The sequence below is a fragment of the Psammomys obesus genome, unplaced genomic scaffold (assembly GCF_907164565.1).
Source record: "Psammomys obesus unplaced genomic scaffold, mPsaObe1.curated_primary_1811, whole genome shotgun sequence".
NCBI lineage: Eukaryota > Metazoa > Chordata > Mammalia > Rodentia > Muridae > Psammomys > Psammomys obesus.
The window spans coordinates 9,351,550-9,372,240 of record NW_026585698.1 but is presented as its reverse complement, the minus strand read 5'-3'; the positions used below and the strand labels follow the sequence as shown (position 1 = coordinate 9,372,240).

General features: G+C 46.0%; 1 protein-coding gene across 1 annotated transcript in view; it reads right to left on the bottom strand.

Annotated features, from left to right (window-relative positions):
* Nucleotides 1-4,271: 4,271 nt before the first annotated feature.
* Nucleotides 4,272-20,691, bottom strand: part of Ccdc6 (coiled-coil domain containing 6) — a 93,908-nt gene continuing 77,488 nt past the window's right edge. Inside the window, exons 6-9 of the mRNA XM_055598925.1 lie at nucleotides 18,958-19,114; nucleotides 12,441-12,541; nucleotides 6,536-6,660; nucleotides 4,272-5,604 (exon numbers count right to left, since the gene is read on the bottom strand). Coding sequence (XP_055454900.1) covers nucleotides 5,395-5,604; nucleotides 6,536-6,660; nucleotides 12,441-12,541; nucleotides 18,958-19,114 — 593 coding nt within the window. The 3' untranslated portion in view covers nucleotides 4,272-5,394. The remainder of the gene's footprint in view (nucleotides 5,605-6,535; nucleotides 6,661-12,440; nucleotides 12,542-18,957; nucleotides 19,115-20,691) is intronic.

The window sequence follows — 20,691 nt, the reverse complement described above, 5'->3', positions numbered from 1 at the left end:
AAAGGACGGCTGGCCCAGCAGCCCCGCCTGCTGTTAGGACGATTCCGAAGCCTGACTGAGGTCTCCCTTGGCAATCCCCACTGGCAATCAGCTAAAGGAGCAGCCAGCCACTTCACTTGCCCTGGGTGGGGCTTCCCTTCCACCATGGACTCCACTTCCCAACTGGTGAAACTGGGAAGGAGGCTCCACCCGCCTGTTCCAGACATTGCCTAAAATCAATTCCTTCGGAAATCTTCTCTGATCCAAGGCACAGCCTTGGATTTAAAATAAGGGAGCCAGTGGTGGTGGTACACACACGCCTTGGGAGGCAGAGGCAGGTGGATCTCTTTGAGTTTCAGACACAAAGAAACCCTGTCTCAAAAAGTCAAGCAAGCAACCAACCAAAGCAAAAGGAAATAACTGGGGGGGGGGGGGGATTTAAACCATTCCCGAGGACAACACTCCTTAAGGATTTTGCCACTGTGCACCGCCGCCCCCAGCCTTGCCAAATACAAATAACTGGCAGGCCACATGCCCTTCCAACACATGGATACCAACTCCAAATATTCTCTGGTCTACAATCAGCATCCCAGATACTGTTATCAACCTACTGGTGCGATACAGACACAGGTACCAAGGTAGCTGCTCATGTTACACAATTTTTAATCACCTCTTATTGATTTTATGTACGTGTACTGACGAGGTGTGGGGGTCAGAGGGCAACCTGCAGGAGCTGGCTCTCTCCCTACCACACGGGTCGCAGGGTTCAAACTCTGGATGTCAGGCCTGCAGCATCTGCGTTTATGTAATGGCCAATTTCACTGGCCTGAGATCAAGCTCTTTAATAAGCAGGGATACAGTTTTAAAAAATATACTATCAGTTACTACACAGAAGCAATGAGTGCTGTTTACCTAGGTTCCGGGTCACAGTCTACCCATGGCAGACTACATACCTCACCAATGTGCAGCGGTATTTCATGACAGCCTTGCTGTCCAGGGCACTGTAACCTTCCCGGATCGGCTCATCACCTGCTGACATCACTGAAATGTCCTATGGCACATGCCTGTGCACGGGGTCCACCTGTAACATTTTGGGAGTGTGGCTTCCATTTTATAAACCCCGTGGTTAACTGTCTGAACTTAAAAAACACAGCACATCAGGTTAGCCAACACTCTACCGTGACACAAAACTGCAGGAAACCTCAGCGGACCCGGGTTTGATTCCCAGCACCCTCGTGGTGGCTCCCAACCACTTGTAACTCCAGTTGCAAGAAAGCCAATGCCCTCTTTCTGGCTTCCAGAGGCACTGAACACCTGCGGTGCACAGACATACATACAGGCCAAAATACCCATAAACATACATTTTTCTCTTTTTGTTAAAAAAAGAAGAAGCCATACGAGCTACATTTATACTGCCTTCCTACATTTACTGCCTCTGGATGCCTGCAGAGTTTATGATTGGATTTAGTTCGAATGTCTGGTGGAACCAACACTAAACAAGGATCATCACCAACTCAAAAGACCAGAAAGAACGAGAGTCAGTTTATGGTTCAAGAGGTACATTTTAAAAAATTATCTTTATTTCGGTTTTCTGATTGAGCACATGTATTAAAGACTGATCAACATAAAGTAAATAAGACATTAACTGGACGTCTTACATCTCTCTAAACTCCAACAGAGAATGTCGGGCTTGCCACCATTACCTGAACTCCAAGCTAGCCGAGCTGTAGATAAGCTATCAGAACCACACACGCAGCACATGGATATGCAGAGGCAGAGGGCAAGCTAGCACTTGGCAAATCTCTCTTCCTTGTTGACCTCTTCCCATCTGACAGTCTGCTCTCCTTTCAAACAAAGTCCCAAAGAAAGTCTGTGAAAACAACTGAGGGTCTGTCTGACCGGACATTCTTCCAAAGGAATGCATTTCAACCTGTGGTGCCTGCAACCTTGCTTTCGTCAGAAGAAAGTTCAGATCAAGATACAAAATACAATCTGAGGATGGTGAGGACCGAGTCAAATGGCAAAGTTGAGCAGTAACCCGAGTTAAGGCATGAATGCACACACGCGCACACACAGCACCCATGCTAGCACGCACAGAGGATCCCATTCATCATTCACAGAGAGGTGACCTGGGTGTGGCCAGTAATCACAACTGCTGAGCATTCTGGGAAATGCTCTCCAAAACGTTAGGCTAACACATTTTTATCAAAAATTAAAACAAAAAGAGACGAAAACTGAAAAATAAAGCCCTAATAATCTTTTAGTCTCTCGGAATGGCTCCTGAGAAAGAACCACAGAGAAGCATCAATGGCTGCCTCTTTAGTGATTTGGAAACATGAGTTTTACTACGCATGTCTTTGGTAGTCATTAACTACAAGCTCTCAGCATTGGCTAACCTATTAGACAAGTACAAGACAGAAGATCCAGTCACAAAGAAAACTTTCTTCTGCACTTTTAAAAAACACACTTCCTGAAGTACATGCCGCCATGCTTTCTCTTCTCTCACTGGGAAACCTCAAAAAGCAGAGCTTTGCACAGGCCAAGTTCGTGTCTACCTAACAATGGGGGATACACACTCTGTTCCTACAACTGAAGGATCAACAAAAATTCACATTATCGATTATTTCTGGTCGAATCAGAAGCCAGTGACAAAGGCACAGCAGCACGAGCCATCAAAGCCACATTCTGGTTACACATCTCTCCCATGGTCAATGGCCTGGGTCCTCCCGGTCAACAAAGACATTTGAATAAAACCTGAAACACATCCCTGTCTGCCAAAGGTCTAGAGTTCTGTCTAGGATGCCAGCATGCTTGACGAGAGAAAACGGGTCAGAGCCCGGAGGCGCTAGGGTGCTGGGTGCGTGGATAGGGTTCTGTACAAAGGTGAGGTCATCTGGGAACAGAACCCTCACCCTAATTAGCAGCACAGTGGTACCCGAGGGTCTCTGTCAACGAGACAGGAAATGAAGCCACTGAAGGTACTGTTGCTCCCACCTGCCGAGGATGGCTACTGATTTCAATCCAGGGTTAGCCTGTGAGAGTGGGGAACTGAGCCTATAGGAGCCACATCCAGCCCCGACCCACCTAAGTCCATTTCCCACAGTAAGGAGGCTCCTGTCCCTCCGGGCTCAATATCTGAGCCTCTTACCTATCTTCGAAAGTGATAGAGAACACCCTACGTTCAGAGAGTAGTGTTTGTTCTCTTGGTTCTTAATGTCTGCTGGGAGCGGCAACTGGATTATGCTGAAAAGTGCTGTTAGGAGGAGCTGGGTTTGAGGTGAAGTGATGGGCCTACAGGAATCCGAGGCACACGTTCCGGGACAAGTCTCGGTGCCGAGGACCTATCTCTTGAAAGGCTCTGCTCACCGTACGCAGCGCTTTCGCGCTTGTGCTTCTAGGTAACTAAGCTGATGGGCGGCGGAGGGAAGAGCTTTACAGAAGAGAGCTGGGTGCTGGAGTAGAAGCTGGTAGCCAACAGTACTGAAATCTACAATCCCAGAAAAACAAAAACAAAAAAGAAAACCTTGTAAACACGTATTTCTCTTGCAAGGAAAAAAAAAAAAATTCAGGACTGTACCGTGAAGGAAGAATTCATCTGCCTAGCCTCAGAATTTCCTTGGAATGGTCATGTACCAAGAGGGTCAGTGAGCTGCTGGAGAAGAGCCTGGGCTCAGTCTGACACTGAAAAGCTACCGCCCTGACAGGAAATGCCAGACTCCACCCTGTGTCTCATAACTGCGCTATGGTATGGCCTGCTCCATCACATACACCTTATAAATAAAACTTTTATAGACCGACAGTTTCTTCCTGGTCATCGGAGGACAACATTCTCAGTTTAGGTGTGTAAGAGAAGTGAAAGGTCCTACGGTTGTTCTTATTCTCAAGTTCGTAAAATGCTGTCAAACACTATTACCCAATAACACTTGTTCATTCTGTTAACTCTTAAATATGCATTCGAAGGCAAAATGGAGGTTTCTAGACTGTACAATATTAAATAGCTACAATGTCACCAGGGTATTCATCGCTCTTGGGAGTGTGTTCCATGAGGAGTTGCTATTACAGACGGTTGTCACAAAACATGAACTCTTAAAAATTACTGATAAATTAATTTTCAGTTCTCTGATTATATCCAACAGATTCACGTTTCTCATCATAAAATATACATTCTCTAGTAAGTTATTTTCATCCACGGCATATATAAATATGCAAACACAGGTAGGGGGAAAGCACTCAACTACCGAAGCACAGAGTAACCGGACAGACAGAAATGAAGCTGACACAACAGCCACTCGGTGTTCCTCCCAACGCGAACCTCAAGGATTTATTTGTGCTGAACGGATGGCAGTCGTGTCCAGAACCTTGCCTTTGATGGGCAAAGCAAGCAGCCATCAAGGCCAGGGAGCTCCTCTGCTCTACCCTTTTCTGCCAAGTGCTCCCCCGGCCACCATGCTAGGGTGTCAGCCACGTCCAGTGTTTCCCAGCAGCGATTTGCTTCTGGAAAATACTCATCCACCCTCTGTCTTGGGACAACACAAAAGAATGGAAGGGGCAGCCACACTCGCTGTTACAATCTCACGGGCCTTGCAGCAGAGATCTACGACCACATTCGAGGCAGCCCCAGAGACCACTGGTAGGAAGGCATCTATCCGCTCGTGTCAGAGGGGACTGACTTAGGTGGGTTAACACTAAAGAGAAAGGAAAAAAAAAAAAATCACATCTTAGTAGGCAATGATTCCCATCCCACACACATGGCGAAGATACAGCTGTGTGATTTGTTTCTGTAGGCTGTTTTACAAGAGACACGGCGGTCAATTTACATAAAAAAACAATCTGTAAAAAGTGTGTCTGTAGAAAGCTCTAGACTAGGTATCTTTGTGGGCATCGATTCATCTAACCTCCAACCCTACACTGAGTTAGGCTCGCAAAGGTCTAAACTGTAGTGACGAACTCTTGGTATGTTTGGTAAACTTCACTGTGACCTGGAGAAGAAGGGTTACCAACAGCTCAGTGATTTCCTGCAAATTCACAGAGAAAAATATATATATATAAAAAAAAAAAATCTCCCTTCCTATTTTACAAACCTAAAAGCCAAGAAAAAGAAGCCCTGGGGCCCGGAGGGTAAGGGTTTGCACACGGCTGCTTATTACCAAATACCAGATAGCAATGTTCCAGCCAGGGAATGATGGACACGGAGATTCAAGTAAAACACCGATGGAAAAAGTCGTCTGGTTAGTGTTGCGGACGCGCAACACCTGCTGCGTTTCCGACGGACATTCACAACACAACGAGGAGGGAAGCTAGATAACCTCAGTGCAAATGCATCAGATCCGAATATGCCAGGAAGGAAGCCTTTGGCATTGAGAAGGCGGCTCCATCAGAAGAGTCCCCACTTGACATTCTGACTAAGCTCATGCATTAAGGCTGGGAGGAGGGGTGCACCGGATGCGGCAACTGCGGCTGCGACGACGCGGCAGGCTGCGTGGTGGCTGCCGAGGGGACCGCGGGCTGCATGGGGGGCGGAGGTGGCGGCGGAGGCGGCTGCACCGGGCTCTGTGTGTTGGGAGACGGAGGCGGCGTGGGCCGTTTAAACTTGTCAGGGCTGCTGCTTCTCCGTGGTGATGGCCTCTGTGGGAGGACAATTCAACAATGCCTGAATCAGGGCCGAGGAGAATGGAACCCGGACCAACAAGGGCAAAGAGGGAAGGTACCCTGCTTTATCATTGGTGGTTCCTGAACTAGCCGGGACCACAGAAACAAGGCAGTGAAGAACTAATACAAAGGGGTAATGCATCTTTCACAGCCAAACACTCAGTGTGGGTCCTTCAGTAAAAACAACAACAATAAAGATTTCGTATTATCCCCTTAAAAACTGTCACTTCCATGGCCTCAATCTCCCCCATCATTCACCTTGCTTCTCGTGTTAGCAGACAACATTCTAAGGCAACATGATACAACATTCTCTACCTTTGCACAAGGCTCTTCACACTTCAAAAGACTTACATGGGCACCCTAAGTATAATGTCAGGGAGTGAGGCTCTTTGAACCTCTTTCTCTCCTTATTCCTATTCTGGCATTTCTTCCACACAGCCAACAGTGCAGGGCAACTCTCCCGGGTAGAGCTCGAGAGCTGGATGAACTTGATCCTCCCGAATACAGGGGTGAAAAGTCGGGAGTAGAACCGGAAGCCAAGGCAACTTTTAGGAAGGTCGCCATGGGTCAGGGAACTGCAAAGGTGTTGATAATAGGTGTTTTCAGATATGACAGAAACCACCAATACTGCTCTATGGCAAGCAGCTGGCCACAGTCCAGGGAAGACACTGTCTAGACTCTGAGTTAGATTTCAGCGTGGGTGATCTCCATAAGCGAAGATGAGCCTTGCCGTCTGGGGATGTTAGCTTCAATACCGCAATTTCACGTTAAACACAAGTGAACAGTCCACAGCTAGAGGGACAAGTGTCCTGAGATTCAGGGTGAACGGCTAACAGTGGCAGTCCTCAGCTCCGCTGAGAGACCAGCGGGTGCCAGGCCAGACGCCTGTCCCAGACAGGGTACTTACTGTGATGCCATGGGAGGGCGCCATGTGCTGGACGTGGAGGCCTGGAGAGTTGTAGTAGGACATTCCAGCTCGAGTCAGTGAGGTCGGCGGCGTGAAACCGACCGTGTGACTTGCATACGAAAGACCTAAACCAGAAGGGCAACAGGGTTCAGTTTCGTTTGCAGCCCGACTGTCTAGAACCTTCGACCATCTAGGAAGACTCAAAAGGCAGAGGGTCTCAGATGCACGCACAAATAAAACCAGACAAGCGGAGGGGTGGGCCCACGAAGTGGCATGTTGGGTCATGAGGGGCATACAAAACTGCCAAGCACTGGGGGAGATGGGGCTGCTAAAACAAACAAACAAACAAACAAACAAACCCACCCAGTAAGCCCAGACATGAACTTGATCGTATTTCATCAAATGACCCTTTACACAGCTGATAAAAACAGTCTCTTCAATGAACAGTGCTGGGAAGACCACTTACCCACAGGCAACCAACCAACCAACCAACCAACCAACCAACCAACCAACCAACCAACCCTCTTATGTCACACCATCCACAAGCATCACATGGGTTAGAGCTGAGGAGCTCGTCAGTGTTCAACAGTCTAACTGCCCAGTGGAAGCCAAGTGGATAACGAAGACGGTGACACAGGCGTGGCCTGAGCCCATCGAGCACTGCAGCAAGCGGGGCAGTCCCAGAGGAACAAACGCTGCCCAGCTCTGCACGCAGACATGGGATCTGAGGAGGCCAGGCACAGACAAAGGACAATGGTGGGGACAGGGAAGAAGGGGTCGGAGGGAAGAAGGCCCGATGCTCTGCGGGGATGAGGCTTCAGCTTCGGGGGAGTAAGGTACGAGGAGCTGCTGGAGAGCTCCTGAGGAATGATGTTCAAGGCTGTGCGCTGGCTTTCAAGTACACGTACCCACACAGGTGTGTACACAAACACACACACCACCACCATTGACTCTTTCTTATTAGACAGGCCTGGGGTAGGGTCTAATTGCCCCTATTTGAACTAGGCAGGAGTGGTTTATCTGGGCACAGTCTAACCCCAGAAGGCCGTGCTGGTCTGGGCAACACGCAAACTTTATGAAAGCAGGACTTTACACCTCTGACTCCCAGCATCCAACCGTAAAAACTGCGCAGGGTAGGTCCTCGCTGTGGCTTCAGCCGGCCATGTCCAGCTGCCCACCACAGGCGCTGAACACTTAGTCCCCAGCAGATGGCGCTGTCTGGGAAGGCTTAACAGGTATCCTTAAGTGGTAGGGCCTCAGAAGGGGGAGTAACTAGGTGCGGGTAATCTTGGGGTTCACAGTCCAGCCTCACTTCTAGTCTGTTCTCTGCCCTCGGATACAATGTGAGCAGCGGCTGCTGCAAGCTCTCATCCCCAAGTTCTTCTCCGACAGGACAAGCTGCATCCCGCCCTTTGCCTCTTAGGTTGCTTCCTGCCAAGTGCTTGGTCATAGCGCCGCTGACACAGAGCCATAAAAGTGGACACAGTACAAACACTGATAGAGAAGGTGACGTACCAGGGTCACCACCCTCTTTGAAGGGCCTGCAGGTGCCGAGAGGCCAAGCCGTATTAACCGTTTATCACTGTCCTGAATTACACGGGAACCAGAAGCCACACTATCTACCTATTTCCACAAAGATACAGCGGGTATATTCTCAGAGGGCTTCTCTGTGCCCTCAACATCAACTGTGAGAACTTACTTCCTGACTGTACATCAGCGGGGCCTGCTGTCTCATAGATCTCCCATTTCTAATTGATAATTGATTTCTGACTCACGTGTACAAAATGAGGCTCTGCAGCAAAGCACCAGTCTTTTAAACAACCAACACGATCATTTAATGTGCTGTTTATTGATAAGCTGAGAAGGACGGGCTCGTCTTCAAATAACGGCCCAGGGAACAAAACCCTAACCCCTCTTCTGAGGATAGTGATGGTGAGACAGGGGGTCGGGGGTAGGATGGCCCACTCAATGGTAAAATAGTTGTCTAGGGCCACAGGTCTAGGTTCAATCCCCACCACCAAGAAAGAGCAAAACACAAAGGAATAAACACCCCCACACCCAAAAACCCAAGATGCATTAAAATGTGTGTGTGTGTGTGTGTGTGTGTGTGTGTGTGTGTGTGTCTTTAATTTTAAAAACAGCTCAAGAGATTCCTTTCCGGGCTGGAGTGATGTCTCAGTGGTTAAGAGCACTCGTTGCTCTTGCAGAGGACATGGGTTTGATTCCTAGCACCCACACGGAAGTCCAAAACCTAGTTCCAGGGAAGCCAGCCCCTTCTTTCTGACCTCTGAAGGATCAAGTACACATGTGATACACACACATACATGCAGGCAAAACATTCATATACATAAACACATAAAATAATAACTAAAACAGAGTCCTTTCATGAAACAAAAAAATTCCAGCCTATTTATTAGGCTAATTTTTCTAAAACAAAAAAAATTATGTTAAACCATTAACCAAGAATCTTCAAGGACTCTCTATTGCACCTGCACATAGACCCCCCCCCCCCCACATACCTTCTGATGTCCTAGGCCAGCAATTCTCACTGGTAAACATCAAGCCCTGTGACCCTAACTCTAACTCAAGCCTGACCCCAAACCAAATCAATCAAGGGAATAGTGCAAAGGGCAGCCTGTGTTAACACTCTCTGATATGTGATTCTGAGCCACAGGACAAATTATTTAATCTCATTGTGCTACAGAGGCCACCATTAGCAAACATGATCACTGTAGCATCCTCAAAAGACTATTACAAGGACTACATGAGTTATGAGTGTATTTTTTTACCCTCTTTCCTTGGGCCCTATTACAAGCTTCTATAAGCATGGGGACTTTATTAATTTTTGTTCTTCCTTAAATCTTAAAAACCATGCATCTCTTCCTTCAGCCTAGGAAGATATAGAGAATAAACAACCTTTCCCGAAGCAGGAAATCTGCATACAATGGCTGCTAAACAGAAAACATTGGCACAGCTTAAGGACAGGGACACCTTTTAAGAAATACATCCCTCAGGAATTTCAATGGGAGGTAACAGTGTCTTCAAATTGCTAAGGAGTAACACCACTAGGCAGTACTGTGACAGGTCTCTGACGACTCCTGCTGACAGAAACATCACAATGAAGATAATTAGATGGCTTTCATTGGTCACACTGTCCTAGCTTTGGTACTCAAGGCTCTTGAGTCTCTGTCATATGCCCACATAGGTTCTTATTGGTCACACTGTCCTAGCTCTGGCACCTGGGGGTCCCTGGCTGTCTGTCATATCCTCACCGTTATTTCTGAGAAATTCTACTTTGCCAAGACGCTGCAGATCTACATACACACATCTTTCCAAGTGGCCCAAGCTCCTTCTAACTGAGAATGGAGATGGAAACCAAACCCAGCCTCTGAGTACACTCATTGTTATCAGGCACACACACCTGCTTTTGGATCTCTTTGTTGCCTATTCCTGATTTAGACATATCCAAACATGCTATTGAGAACATCTTAGTACCATTATACAAATGCAGGAAAACTGCTGAGCAGAACTTTAAGAGCAGACACATAATTCTAAACCAAACTCTCACAATTTTGCTCCCTCCCCATCCCCTAGCTGTATTTTTTCTCATGGTTTGGAAATGTCATGCCTCTAAAAGTTTTGTTACCTTTAAGTAGATCAAATAAGGTATTAAATTATTCTCAAGGTGAACTGCTATTCCTACCTGCTACACAATAACCCTCATCCTCTTGCTCCTAACTGTAAGCCTTCCTTTACCAAAAAGACAGACGGTAAAGAGACCTTTATGGTGGTGATGAAATCCTAGCGCTGTTTGGGGAAAATGGAGAGGTAGCTAAGAGAAGCTTTGAATCAAGACTTAGGGCCACTGGAGACTAGAGAAATGGATTCAGACTCGGGAACATCGTTTGACAAGAACAGGGAATGATGGCTAGTTGCACTGCTCATCTTGGATAGGAACCCGTGCTCTGTCCTTGGTCTCTTTTGCCTCAGAGAGCCAGCCTCATGTCTCTAACAGAAGAGCTGTCACAGTGTGGGAGAGTCTTTACTATTAGCTTTGAGAGTCTCCTTTAAAGAGAGAACGGGGTAGAGGGCTAGAGAGATGGCTCAGTGGTTAGAGCACTGACTGCTCTCAGTTGTTAGAGCACTGACTGCTCTTCAGGAGAACCCAAAGCTAATCCCTAGTACCCCAAGGATGGTGGCTCACAACCTCCCGTAATCTTAGTCTCAGGTGGCCCAATGCTCCTTTTCTGACCTCTGAGAACCCTGCACACACCTGGTTCACACAACCTGCAGACACATGGCTCACGGACACAGGGAAACCACCCATACACACACAATAATAATAACAACAACAACAAAGTCACTGTAGTACTGGCCAGATCCCAAATTGATAAAGCCATGGCATTTCTACTACACTGTCCTGATGGCAGTCCCCTTTACCAACCTTAAGGGAAATCCCTGTTTTAATTATGAACGCAGACAGGACAAACCACAGCCCTAACAAAGCCTTTGCAAGGCCACCCCTACTGTGACACGCCTCCAACTTAGCACCATCTGCTCAGACTTGCTCAACTCCCTCTGTAGCTTGTTCATCGGTAAACACAAAAAGTCTCTACAAGCTGCCAGCCTCTGCCCTTCTTTCGCTTCCCTGCTCCTTCTGCCATTCACCCCTGTCCCACTCCCTCCTCATCCGTTGAGGGTAGATCACATACTTGCCCACCAACACGGGAGCCCCAAGCTCTGCTGGTGCTGAGCCTGGGGCATTGAGGAGTATTCTGGAGCCAGATGAAGACAAGCATGCTGGGAAAAGGAAAGGCCCTGGATAACAAAGCCATAACCGGGAGAAACTTCCCTACTTGTACAACCAACTCACCAGGCCAGCAAGGCCTGACTTACAAATGGCTGCAGCTCGTGCTAAGAGGAAGGCTGGTTCTGGAAAAAGCTGCCTATCCTGGCCTCTTCTTGGCCCAATGACCGAGCATGAGTAACCTGTGAATGGCTGCTTCTTCTATTTTGACAAGGGAAGAGTGATGCTCAAACTATTATCCAGAGCAAAAGTGAGATTAGCATAGTTGGAATGAAGTGATGGAACCCAGAAATGAAGCAAGGTAAGACATCTTGGAAATCTACCCATCCCTTGAGACCAATCACACACACAGCCTTCTAAGAAAGGGGTTTTGAAGTCAGATTTAAGGCTAGAAAATAATCTATACCTAAGGCCCAGTGAACACCAAGAAAGAGGGGGCAGACAGATGGTATGAAACCCTTAAAAATAAAAGTAAAAATAAAGTAACGCACTAAACAATAAAATAATAATAAAAAAAATTAGAGTCTTTGTGTTTAAGATATTCAAGCCAATGCTCAGTTCTAATGGTGATATAAGATTTAAAGAAACACAGGGCTGGAGAGATGGCTCAAAGGTTAAGAACACTGGCTATTGTTCCAGAAGTCCTGAGTTCAATTCCCAGCCACCACGAGGTGGCTCATAACCATCTATAGTGCAATCTGGTGCCCTCTTCTGGCATGCAGGCCTGTATACAGGCAGAATGCTGTATAAATAATAAATAAATCTTAAAAACACACACACACAAAATAGAAGGGAACACAACAGGCGGCTGCTGATTAAACGTATCAGAAGAGCTAGCTAAAAATCAGTGGGGAACACTTGGCTAAACCTCTGTGAGGCCCTGGGTTCAATCCCCAGCACCACATAGCCATACATAGCCATACAAGGCTCCCCCGCCTCAGACAGACACACACAAACACACACACATACACACATAGCTACACAAGACAGACAGAAACACACACATTATATAGCCACACATACAAATACAGCCATAGACAGACAGACACACACACACACACACACACACACACACACACACACACAGGACACACTCACCGGGTGATATAGGCCTGCTTGAACTGGGAGAAGGCGTGTAAGGGATTGGGCTGGACACAGTGCGAGGTCTTAATCCTTGCGCAGACATCTCATTAAAATACCTGAAAGAAGAGAGGAGGAAGTGAGATGAGACACCGCTGTTCAAGTGGCCCTTAGAAGAAACCCTGGGAGGTGTGAGCATCACAGAGCCTGAGGTCTTGGGAGGTGGTGAGGCCGTACCCATGGGACAGTGTGGATTCTGCAGTTGCACTGTTACAGTCTAACAAATGTGTCACTACCCCCAGAGGCCTTTCACAGGTATGCCATACTGCAGAAAGTACCAGTCCCGAAGACTTCAGTGACCTCAGAAGCACAAACATATCTAGGTTTGAATTGCTCCTTGAAAACTCAAAGCCAAACAAGCTCACCAATGTTTAAGTTATAACATCATGCGTAAGGTCACATAAGGCCCTGAGCTGAGTGCCACATTTTCACAAGGCTCTGCTTAACAGAGGGTCACACATTAGAACTGAACAGAAGACTCCAGCGCTGAGCACCCTCAGCCAGTCGCCCGCTCAGCCACACCTTGCCGAGTCCAGCTACCACCTGATTTTAGAAGTCACGTCATCCCTGAGCGTGCAGCAGTTGAGATCATTGTGGGGAACCATCACCTTTCATCCTGTAACCAAGTGCAGAGTGCTGATGGGAGGGAATTTCTGCTTGACAGACTTCCTGACAAACTATCCTCCCCGGCCTTAAAGCTAAACAGGTATGGACTTTCATCTCAGAGCACCGTCAGCCCTGGTGCTCATTGACCTGGGGAACCGGCACAGCCATTTCCAAGCAGGCTAATGGAGCCTGACTGACACACAGCTCAATTAGATGCCTGCCTCTCTGTCTTCTCCCCTTCTCTAGGACAGCCCAGCCCAGCAATACCAGGTGGGACCTCTCCTTGCCCTGTGTATGCCACTGGGTGGTTTAAGATCACCCTTTACGGTCTCGAGTGCCTGATGTTTTCCTTCTCTGAGATCCAATGCATCACATCTGTCCTGGGACGCACAGTGGTACTTAACCAGGAGACTCCAGGGTACCTTGAATTGTTTATGAAAAGGAAAAGCAGTGCTGGGGGCTATAGCTTAAGTGGCAGACTGTCTGTATAGGATGCACGAAGCCCTGGGTTATGCCAAGCACTGTGGTGGCACGCACCTCTAACCCCAGCCCTCTGGGGTGGAGAAAGGAGAACCAAAATTCAAGGTCAACTCAGGACTACAGGAGATCCTGCCTCAACACAAATGAAAATAAACAACAAAATAAAGAAAAACTTCAGCAGCGAACACCTGCTCTGAAGGAAGTGGTGATCTATCCGGAAGTGTGGAGGAGCCACACCTTCCAAAAGTGGCCTCCCCAAGGGGCAGCCCGGGTGCTGTGTACTTCTGTCTGGGTTGCCCCCTAGTCTTTAGTTAACAAAACATCTAGTGAACTGCTTTGTGTCTGGGTTGACATTTTCAGTCAAACAATTCTACCGAGAACGGGAAACTGTCAAGAATAGAAACAGAAAGTTTAGAAGCATTACAAATAGAAAAGGATTAGAGTTTCCTAATACACTCCTTTGAAAAAAAATATAATTCTTTAAGTGAGGAAGCAGAGAGATATTTTATTAAAGAGGAAAGCTTGTTATTCTATAACTTTTAAAACCCCATTTATAACTTGGCATTATTTTAAAAATTCTGTTTTATTGAAAAGATCTAGAAGTAGTGCTGGGAAGGACTTCTGCAGTCCTCTGGGTCGATTTCACGAAAGAGAGAGGTGGTGGGCTGGATGAGTGGCAGTGCCCACGTCACATGTTTTGTCCTCGACACACAGCACTTCTAAGGGAACAGAGCCTGGCTGGTGGCCCAGGGCTCACACAGAGCGCACACAGCTGTCTCAGGGGGCTCGAGCTTCCTTCCACATTGGGAGCATATGGGAAGCTGAGCCATGCCCAGTCAGCGATGGTCAGTGTCAGAGGGAGGCTAATTCTGTAACTGCTGCTCAGAAAAGGTCTTTGCTCTATTTGGCTTTGTTAGTTATCTCAGCAGCTTCCTCATCCCCAAGTGCAGAGGAGGAGATAAAAGAGAAGGATCTCACTGAGTTACAGATGCAGAAACCAGCTGTTGCAGTTACCCACTGGATGCTCATCTCAGTATAGGAGACAGAGAAGTGCAAGCTAAAGACATAGGAAACACATTTAGAAAAATCACCCCCCAAAATTCCTCAGAGCTAGGGGGAGAAAACGGCTACACAGAAAGAAGAGGCAGGATGGAAAAAGAACCTCACACGTCTCATAGTTAAGACGCTGAGCACACAGAACAAAGAAATAACACTGATGCTTGAGAAAAAGAAGCAAGTCACAGAGGAAACCCATCAGAAAACAGCAGTCTCTTCAAGAGAAATTCTAAAAGCCGGAGAGGCATTACAGCAATGTATCCCAAGCTCTGAAAACAGTAAACTGGCAATCCAGGTTATCATACCCAGCAAAATTATTCTTCACAGTGGAAGGAGGAAGTTTTCATTATAAACACAAAGTAAAGGAATTGACAACCACGAAGGCAGCACTACAGAAAATAGTTCAAGGAATTCTACAGACTAAAGAGAAAGACAAAACACATCCATGAGGCGATGGTGCGGACTGACATATGTACTAGAACAAGGAATCAGCAAAATGGCAAATTTTAAGCAACCCACAAATGGCATAAAGACACAGACACTTTTCCATATAGCTCTAAATGTTAATAGTTGCAAATGTCAAAAATCAGGACACAAGAGGAGAAAACTGGACTAAAAAATAGGAGCCATCTGTTTGTTGCCTAAAAACAAAACAAAACACATCTCACTGGCAAAGCTAAACAGAACCACAGGATGAAAGGGAGGAAAAGACATTCTAAGCTAACATAAAGTAGGTATTGCTGTTTAAACATCCGGCAAAGTAGACTTCAATCTGAGAATAAGTCCAAAGAGATGATGATGTGCCCAGTTTCATAAATAAATGCCACAGAGTGTAAAAACACAGACTTAAACCCAGTAACAGGGGAGACTTCAATCTCTACACTCACCAAGCAACAGGCCATCCAGACTAAAAAAACTTAACAGAAACCTATCAGAGTTGGATATCACAGAGTAGCTGACTTAACAAGACATCTAAGAAGATTACACTCAAATAGTGCAGGATACATGCTCTTATCATCAGCCTATAGACCCTTCTCCAAAATGGATCACATCTTAGGAGCAAGACGAGTCTTAATAAGTATTTAAGAAAGTTAGATTTCTTAACATTCTACCTGGTCACACTGGAACGACGTTAAAGATTAGCAGTAAGAGAAACCACAGAAAACAAAACAAAAAAACAACAAAACAGTTATGGAGAACAGACAACATTCCACTGAATGATGAATAAGTCATGGAAGAAGTCGGGGGGGGGGGAGGATTAAAAATTTCTAAAATATAACAAAAACAAAAACAGAGTATCAGAACCAAAGGGATATAATAAAAGTGTTTCTAAGAGGTTAGTACAGAGCTACAAGTGCCCATGCTGAAAGAGCCCAAATCGATAACTTAATGGTGTACACATCAAGGGCTTACAAAAAAAAAGGGGGGGGACTATGTCAAACCCCAAAATCAACAAACAGAAATACTGAGATCGAGACAGAGGCTACTGAAATATAAATAATCATGAATAATGATAATATAACCAATGAGAAAAAGAGTTGGCTCGTTGAAAATATAAGTTTGACACAGCCTTAGCCAAACTAACCAAGAGACAGACACCAGTAAGATTCAGAGGATTGTTAGGGCATAGCGTGAAAACCTACATTTTAAAAAACTGGAAAATGGATACATTTTTGAAACACTCATAACTTACCAAAATTAAACAGAAGATATAAGAAACTTAGAGCTTAGACAGTCTATCACAAGCAATGAGATTGACTTAGTGATACAAAGTCTCCCAAATAAGTACATACATACATACACATACATACATACATACATACATACATACATACATACATACATACTACATGCATACAGTCTAGGCCCAGAAGGACTCACTGCTGAGTTCTACCAGACGTCTAAAAAGAATTAACAGCAGAGCTCTTCAAAGCTCTTCTGGGATGAAACTGGAAGGAGAAGAACTTTCACACAGCCAGCATTCTGGATACCAAACCAGATAAGGACCCCACAACAACAGGCAATTAGACAAATGGGACTGTATGAAAGGAAGAAACAAAAGAAACAATACATGCTAAAACAAACGAACAATAACAACAACAAAACACTATTTCTCAATCTTCCTAATGCTGAGATCCTTTAATACAGTTCATGTTGTGGTGGCCCCCAATCATAAAATTATTTCAATGCTACTTCGTAACTGTAATTTTGCTCCTGTTATGAATTATAACGTTAGTAAGTATTTGACATGTAGGATGACTGATACCCAACCCCAAGGGAGTTGTGACCTACCAGGTTGAGAGCCCCTGCTGAAGAGGAAATCCACAGAAGGGGAGAAAATCTGTGCTGACTACACATGAGACAGGTGATTTAAATATATCCAGGATACTCACAGAACTAAAAAAGTAAATATTAAAATATCAAACAAAGCCATCAATAAACAGGCAAATGAGATGAACAGTGAGCAGGATGGATGTTGTGGTGCATACACACCTTTAATCCCAGCACTTGGAAGGCAGGTGGATCTCTGGGAGTTCCAGGACAGCCAGGGCTGCACAGTGAGAACCTATTCTAAAAACTTAAAAAAAAAAAAAAATCAAAGTGAAACAGTCAACAAACTTATGAAAAAAATGTTCAACATCCTAAGGTACCAGGGAAATGCCAGTCAAAATTATACTGAGATTCTCACCCTGGTTAGAATGTTGGTTATTAAGAAAACAAGAAGCAAAGCTCATGGAGATGTGGATAAAAGGAAGATCTCAGACACATTGGTGGGAATGTAAAGCAGCCTGGCTGCTATGAACCTCAGAGTGAAAGGTTCTAGAAAACAAAAACAAAAACACAAACACACAAAAACACACAAACACACACACACACACACACACACACACACACACACAAAACTGTAACTGTTATGTGACTCGCCTATGGCAATTCTGGGTTATAAGATACCAGAGGGCTCTAAGTGCCAGAATTACACCTGTACGCCTGTGTCATTTCGGGTCTATTCCAAAGAGCCAAGCTGTGGACTCTGCTGGAGGTCAACCCAGGAGGGAAATGTGGCATGTGTATGCAATGGAACTTATACAGTTGCAAAGAAGACAGAAACACAGAGCTATCACAAACCAAAATGAGCAAACTAAGCCAGACCCAGAGACGTGTCACAGCTCTCATTTGTGGATTCCACATATTTTTAACAAATACATAAAACTATTTATATGTACACATATGACATGAAATCAGAAAAAAAGGCTGAAGAAATCAATCAGGTGGAAGAAAGTGGAGAGAGGAAGGGAAGGGTGTGGGGCGAGCCTGGCTAAATGCTCACAACATGAGAGAGACTGTTGGCTATGAAACCCAACACTGACAAGAAAAAAAAATTCAAGCCAAAGGCCCCAACAATTATTCTGTAATTACTATGGCCTGGTGCCTTTCTGATTAAGATAGAGGAGTTATTTCCAAAGGATATCGACGCTAAATATATGAATGAAATACTAAACTCAGTGGGTTAAAAACAAAGACATCAAAAATTAGGAGGGGACTTCCAGAAAGAAGTGGTAGAGGTTGGGGGTGCTGGGGGGGGGAGGGGAGAAGGGGAGGAGAGAGAGAGAGAAAGAGAGAAGAGAAAGTCATAGGGGACAAAAATGACCCAAATTTAATATTCACGTTTGAAATTACCAACGATCTTTTTTTTTAAGCTTGGCATAGTTTACTGACAAATGAGGTAACATAAAAATTCTAAAGGAGGAAAAAATAACACCACTAAAATGTTTGCAATTCAATTAAAACAGATTCGGAGAAAATCCTGCTAACTGTGCCTGTGATATTTGTATCCAAGTATGCGAACTTATTTATTCCTGTTACTAGAAATAGGGACAGCAAATATATTTCTAATTTTTGCTTATGTTCCTTTAAATATCAATGTTAAAATTTTAGAAATCAAAACAAATGCCAGCTTTGCCTCCATCTCTCTCTCCCTCACGTGCCATTTTAAAAGGGCAGTTTCTTCTCGGGTGTTAGCAGAGTAGTCAACCTTCCACATAGCCTACCCTGAACATGTGCTTCAAATTGGAGGGAGTCACCATCACAGACCATGTGATGCTAAACCTTTCCCCTTCCAGAACACATAATTTTTAAATCAATTTATGGGTATGGGCGTTTGCCTGCAAGCATTCCTATACAGCACATCCATGCCTGGTGCCTGTGAAGGCCAGAAGAGGGCCTGGATCCCCTGGAACTGGAGTTACAGGTGGTGTGTTGTGTGTGTGTTGTGTGTGTGTGTGTGTGTGTGTGTGCGCGCGCGCACGTGGTGGGGATGCGCACGGACGCAAACCTCTCATCATCCATCTCCAGGCTGGATTCGCTCTCGGAGAGCTGGCGGCACAGCGCTTCCCTCCTCTCCATCTCCCTCTGGAGCTTCCGCTGCAGCCTCAGGTTCTCTTCCCGCATGTGTCGCTCCTCCTCCAGGTACTGGGCCATCTTCTCCGAATCTGAAAAGCCAGTGCTTGCAATTAAACTGTGTTTCGTGCAATCATTAGCCCGTACTGGCACGGCCTTGCCCTCTCGCATGAGAACGGGGTTTAACGTGTACCCTGAGTATCAGAGTTTGCAAATGAGTTCCATCTAGCAAAGAGTTTGACAGGCGGTGCTGGCAGGCTCGTTCCCTCAACATTCACAGGACAGCGCTCCGGGTGAATACAGGACAGAACCAGAGTGGAGTTTCATTACCACCTTGTCACACTTCCTTCTACGTTGTGGAAGCTGGGAGAGAACGGAGCTCAGTCATGGGGACAGGCAGGCCCACTGATTTCCTCCAGGCTGCCTGTCCACTCTAGAAAGGCCACCTTCGGGGCCTGTCACCCTCATGGGCACAGCCACTGTGCACAGTGGGCAAACAGTTCTCAGAAGCACTGTGCCAGCAGAACACAATCAGTCACAAACAACAGCCTTGTAAAACACAACTTCATCCAGTGAATAAAAAAACCCTTTTCCATGAAGTGCATGTATGCATGTAATCCTCATCCGTGTGCGCGAGTGCATGTGCTTGTGCGACCACCTTTGGGAACTGCTTCACTCCTTCCATCGTACGGGTTCTGGGGATCAAGCTTGAGCATCAGGCTGGGTGGCAAGCGCCTTTACTCACTGAGCCATCCTGCCTGCCCAATAATGACTCCTGATAGTACTGCACTACAGTACAAAGCCCAGGGAAGAAAGAGGACTTCCGAACCCCTAGTGCTGAAATTACAGCCGCTGGGAACTAAGATCCTCTGCATGAGCAGCGAGTGGTCCTAACCACTGAATCATCTCCCCAACCCGGGCTCTCCCTCTTTCAGAAATGAAAATGCTCAGATTATTAGACACTATTATGTAGACTAAACACCGAATCTCTCAGCTGTTTTGAATACAGCCAGAAAACCCTGCTGCCTAATCCATATGCAAAAGTCTTTTTAATTGAAGTGATGCTGGGAAAATACTTACAAAGCTCACTTCTAATATGAACGGCTTAAATTAAGTCTCCCCAAGTACGCTTGTGTGCAGACTTCTCACCGAGCCCAACAGGAAGCACCAGGTGGCCCCGGGCATACCTACTGTTGCTCAGACTCAGATGGCAGCTACAAAACCGTAAACAGCAAAGGTTCCTAGAACCAAGATTCATGAGGCTCTGGGAATAGCGATGTAAGGGGAAGCACCGCTTTTTTCACAGAAAATCACAATTCAGGCTGGGCAAGGGATTCATGCCCATATTCCCAGCACCTGGGGGTGGGTTAAGGCAGGAGGGTTGAGAACTTGAGGTTAGCCTGGGCTATGCAGAGAGACTATGTTATACAATAAAACAAAACTAAAAGGAGAGGGCAATCATTAGCATATGGGACTCAGCAGAGGGATACCGAGGCAGTAACTTAGAGGTAAGAATATCACCTCAGGGAGGACTGCAGGGCTTCCTGTCAATGTATCTAATAACTCAGATACAGCAGCAGGCCCAAATGCACCTTCTCCAGGATGGGGACCCACACACAGGAGGCTGGAACAAAAGCATTCCTTGGGTGCCCCCTGCTGGCACAGTCAC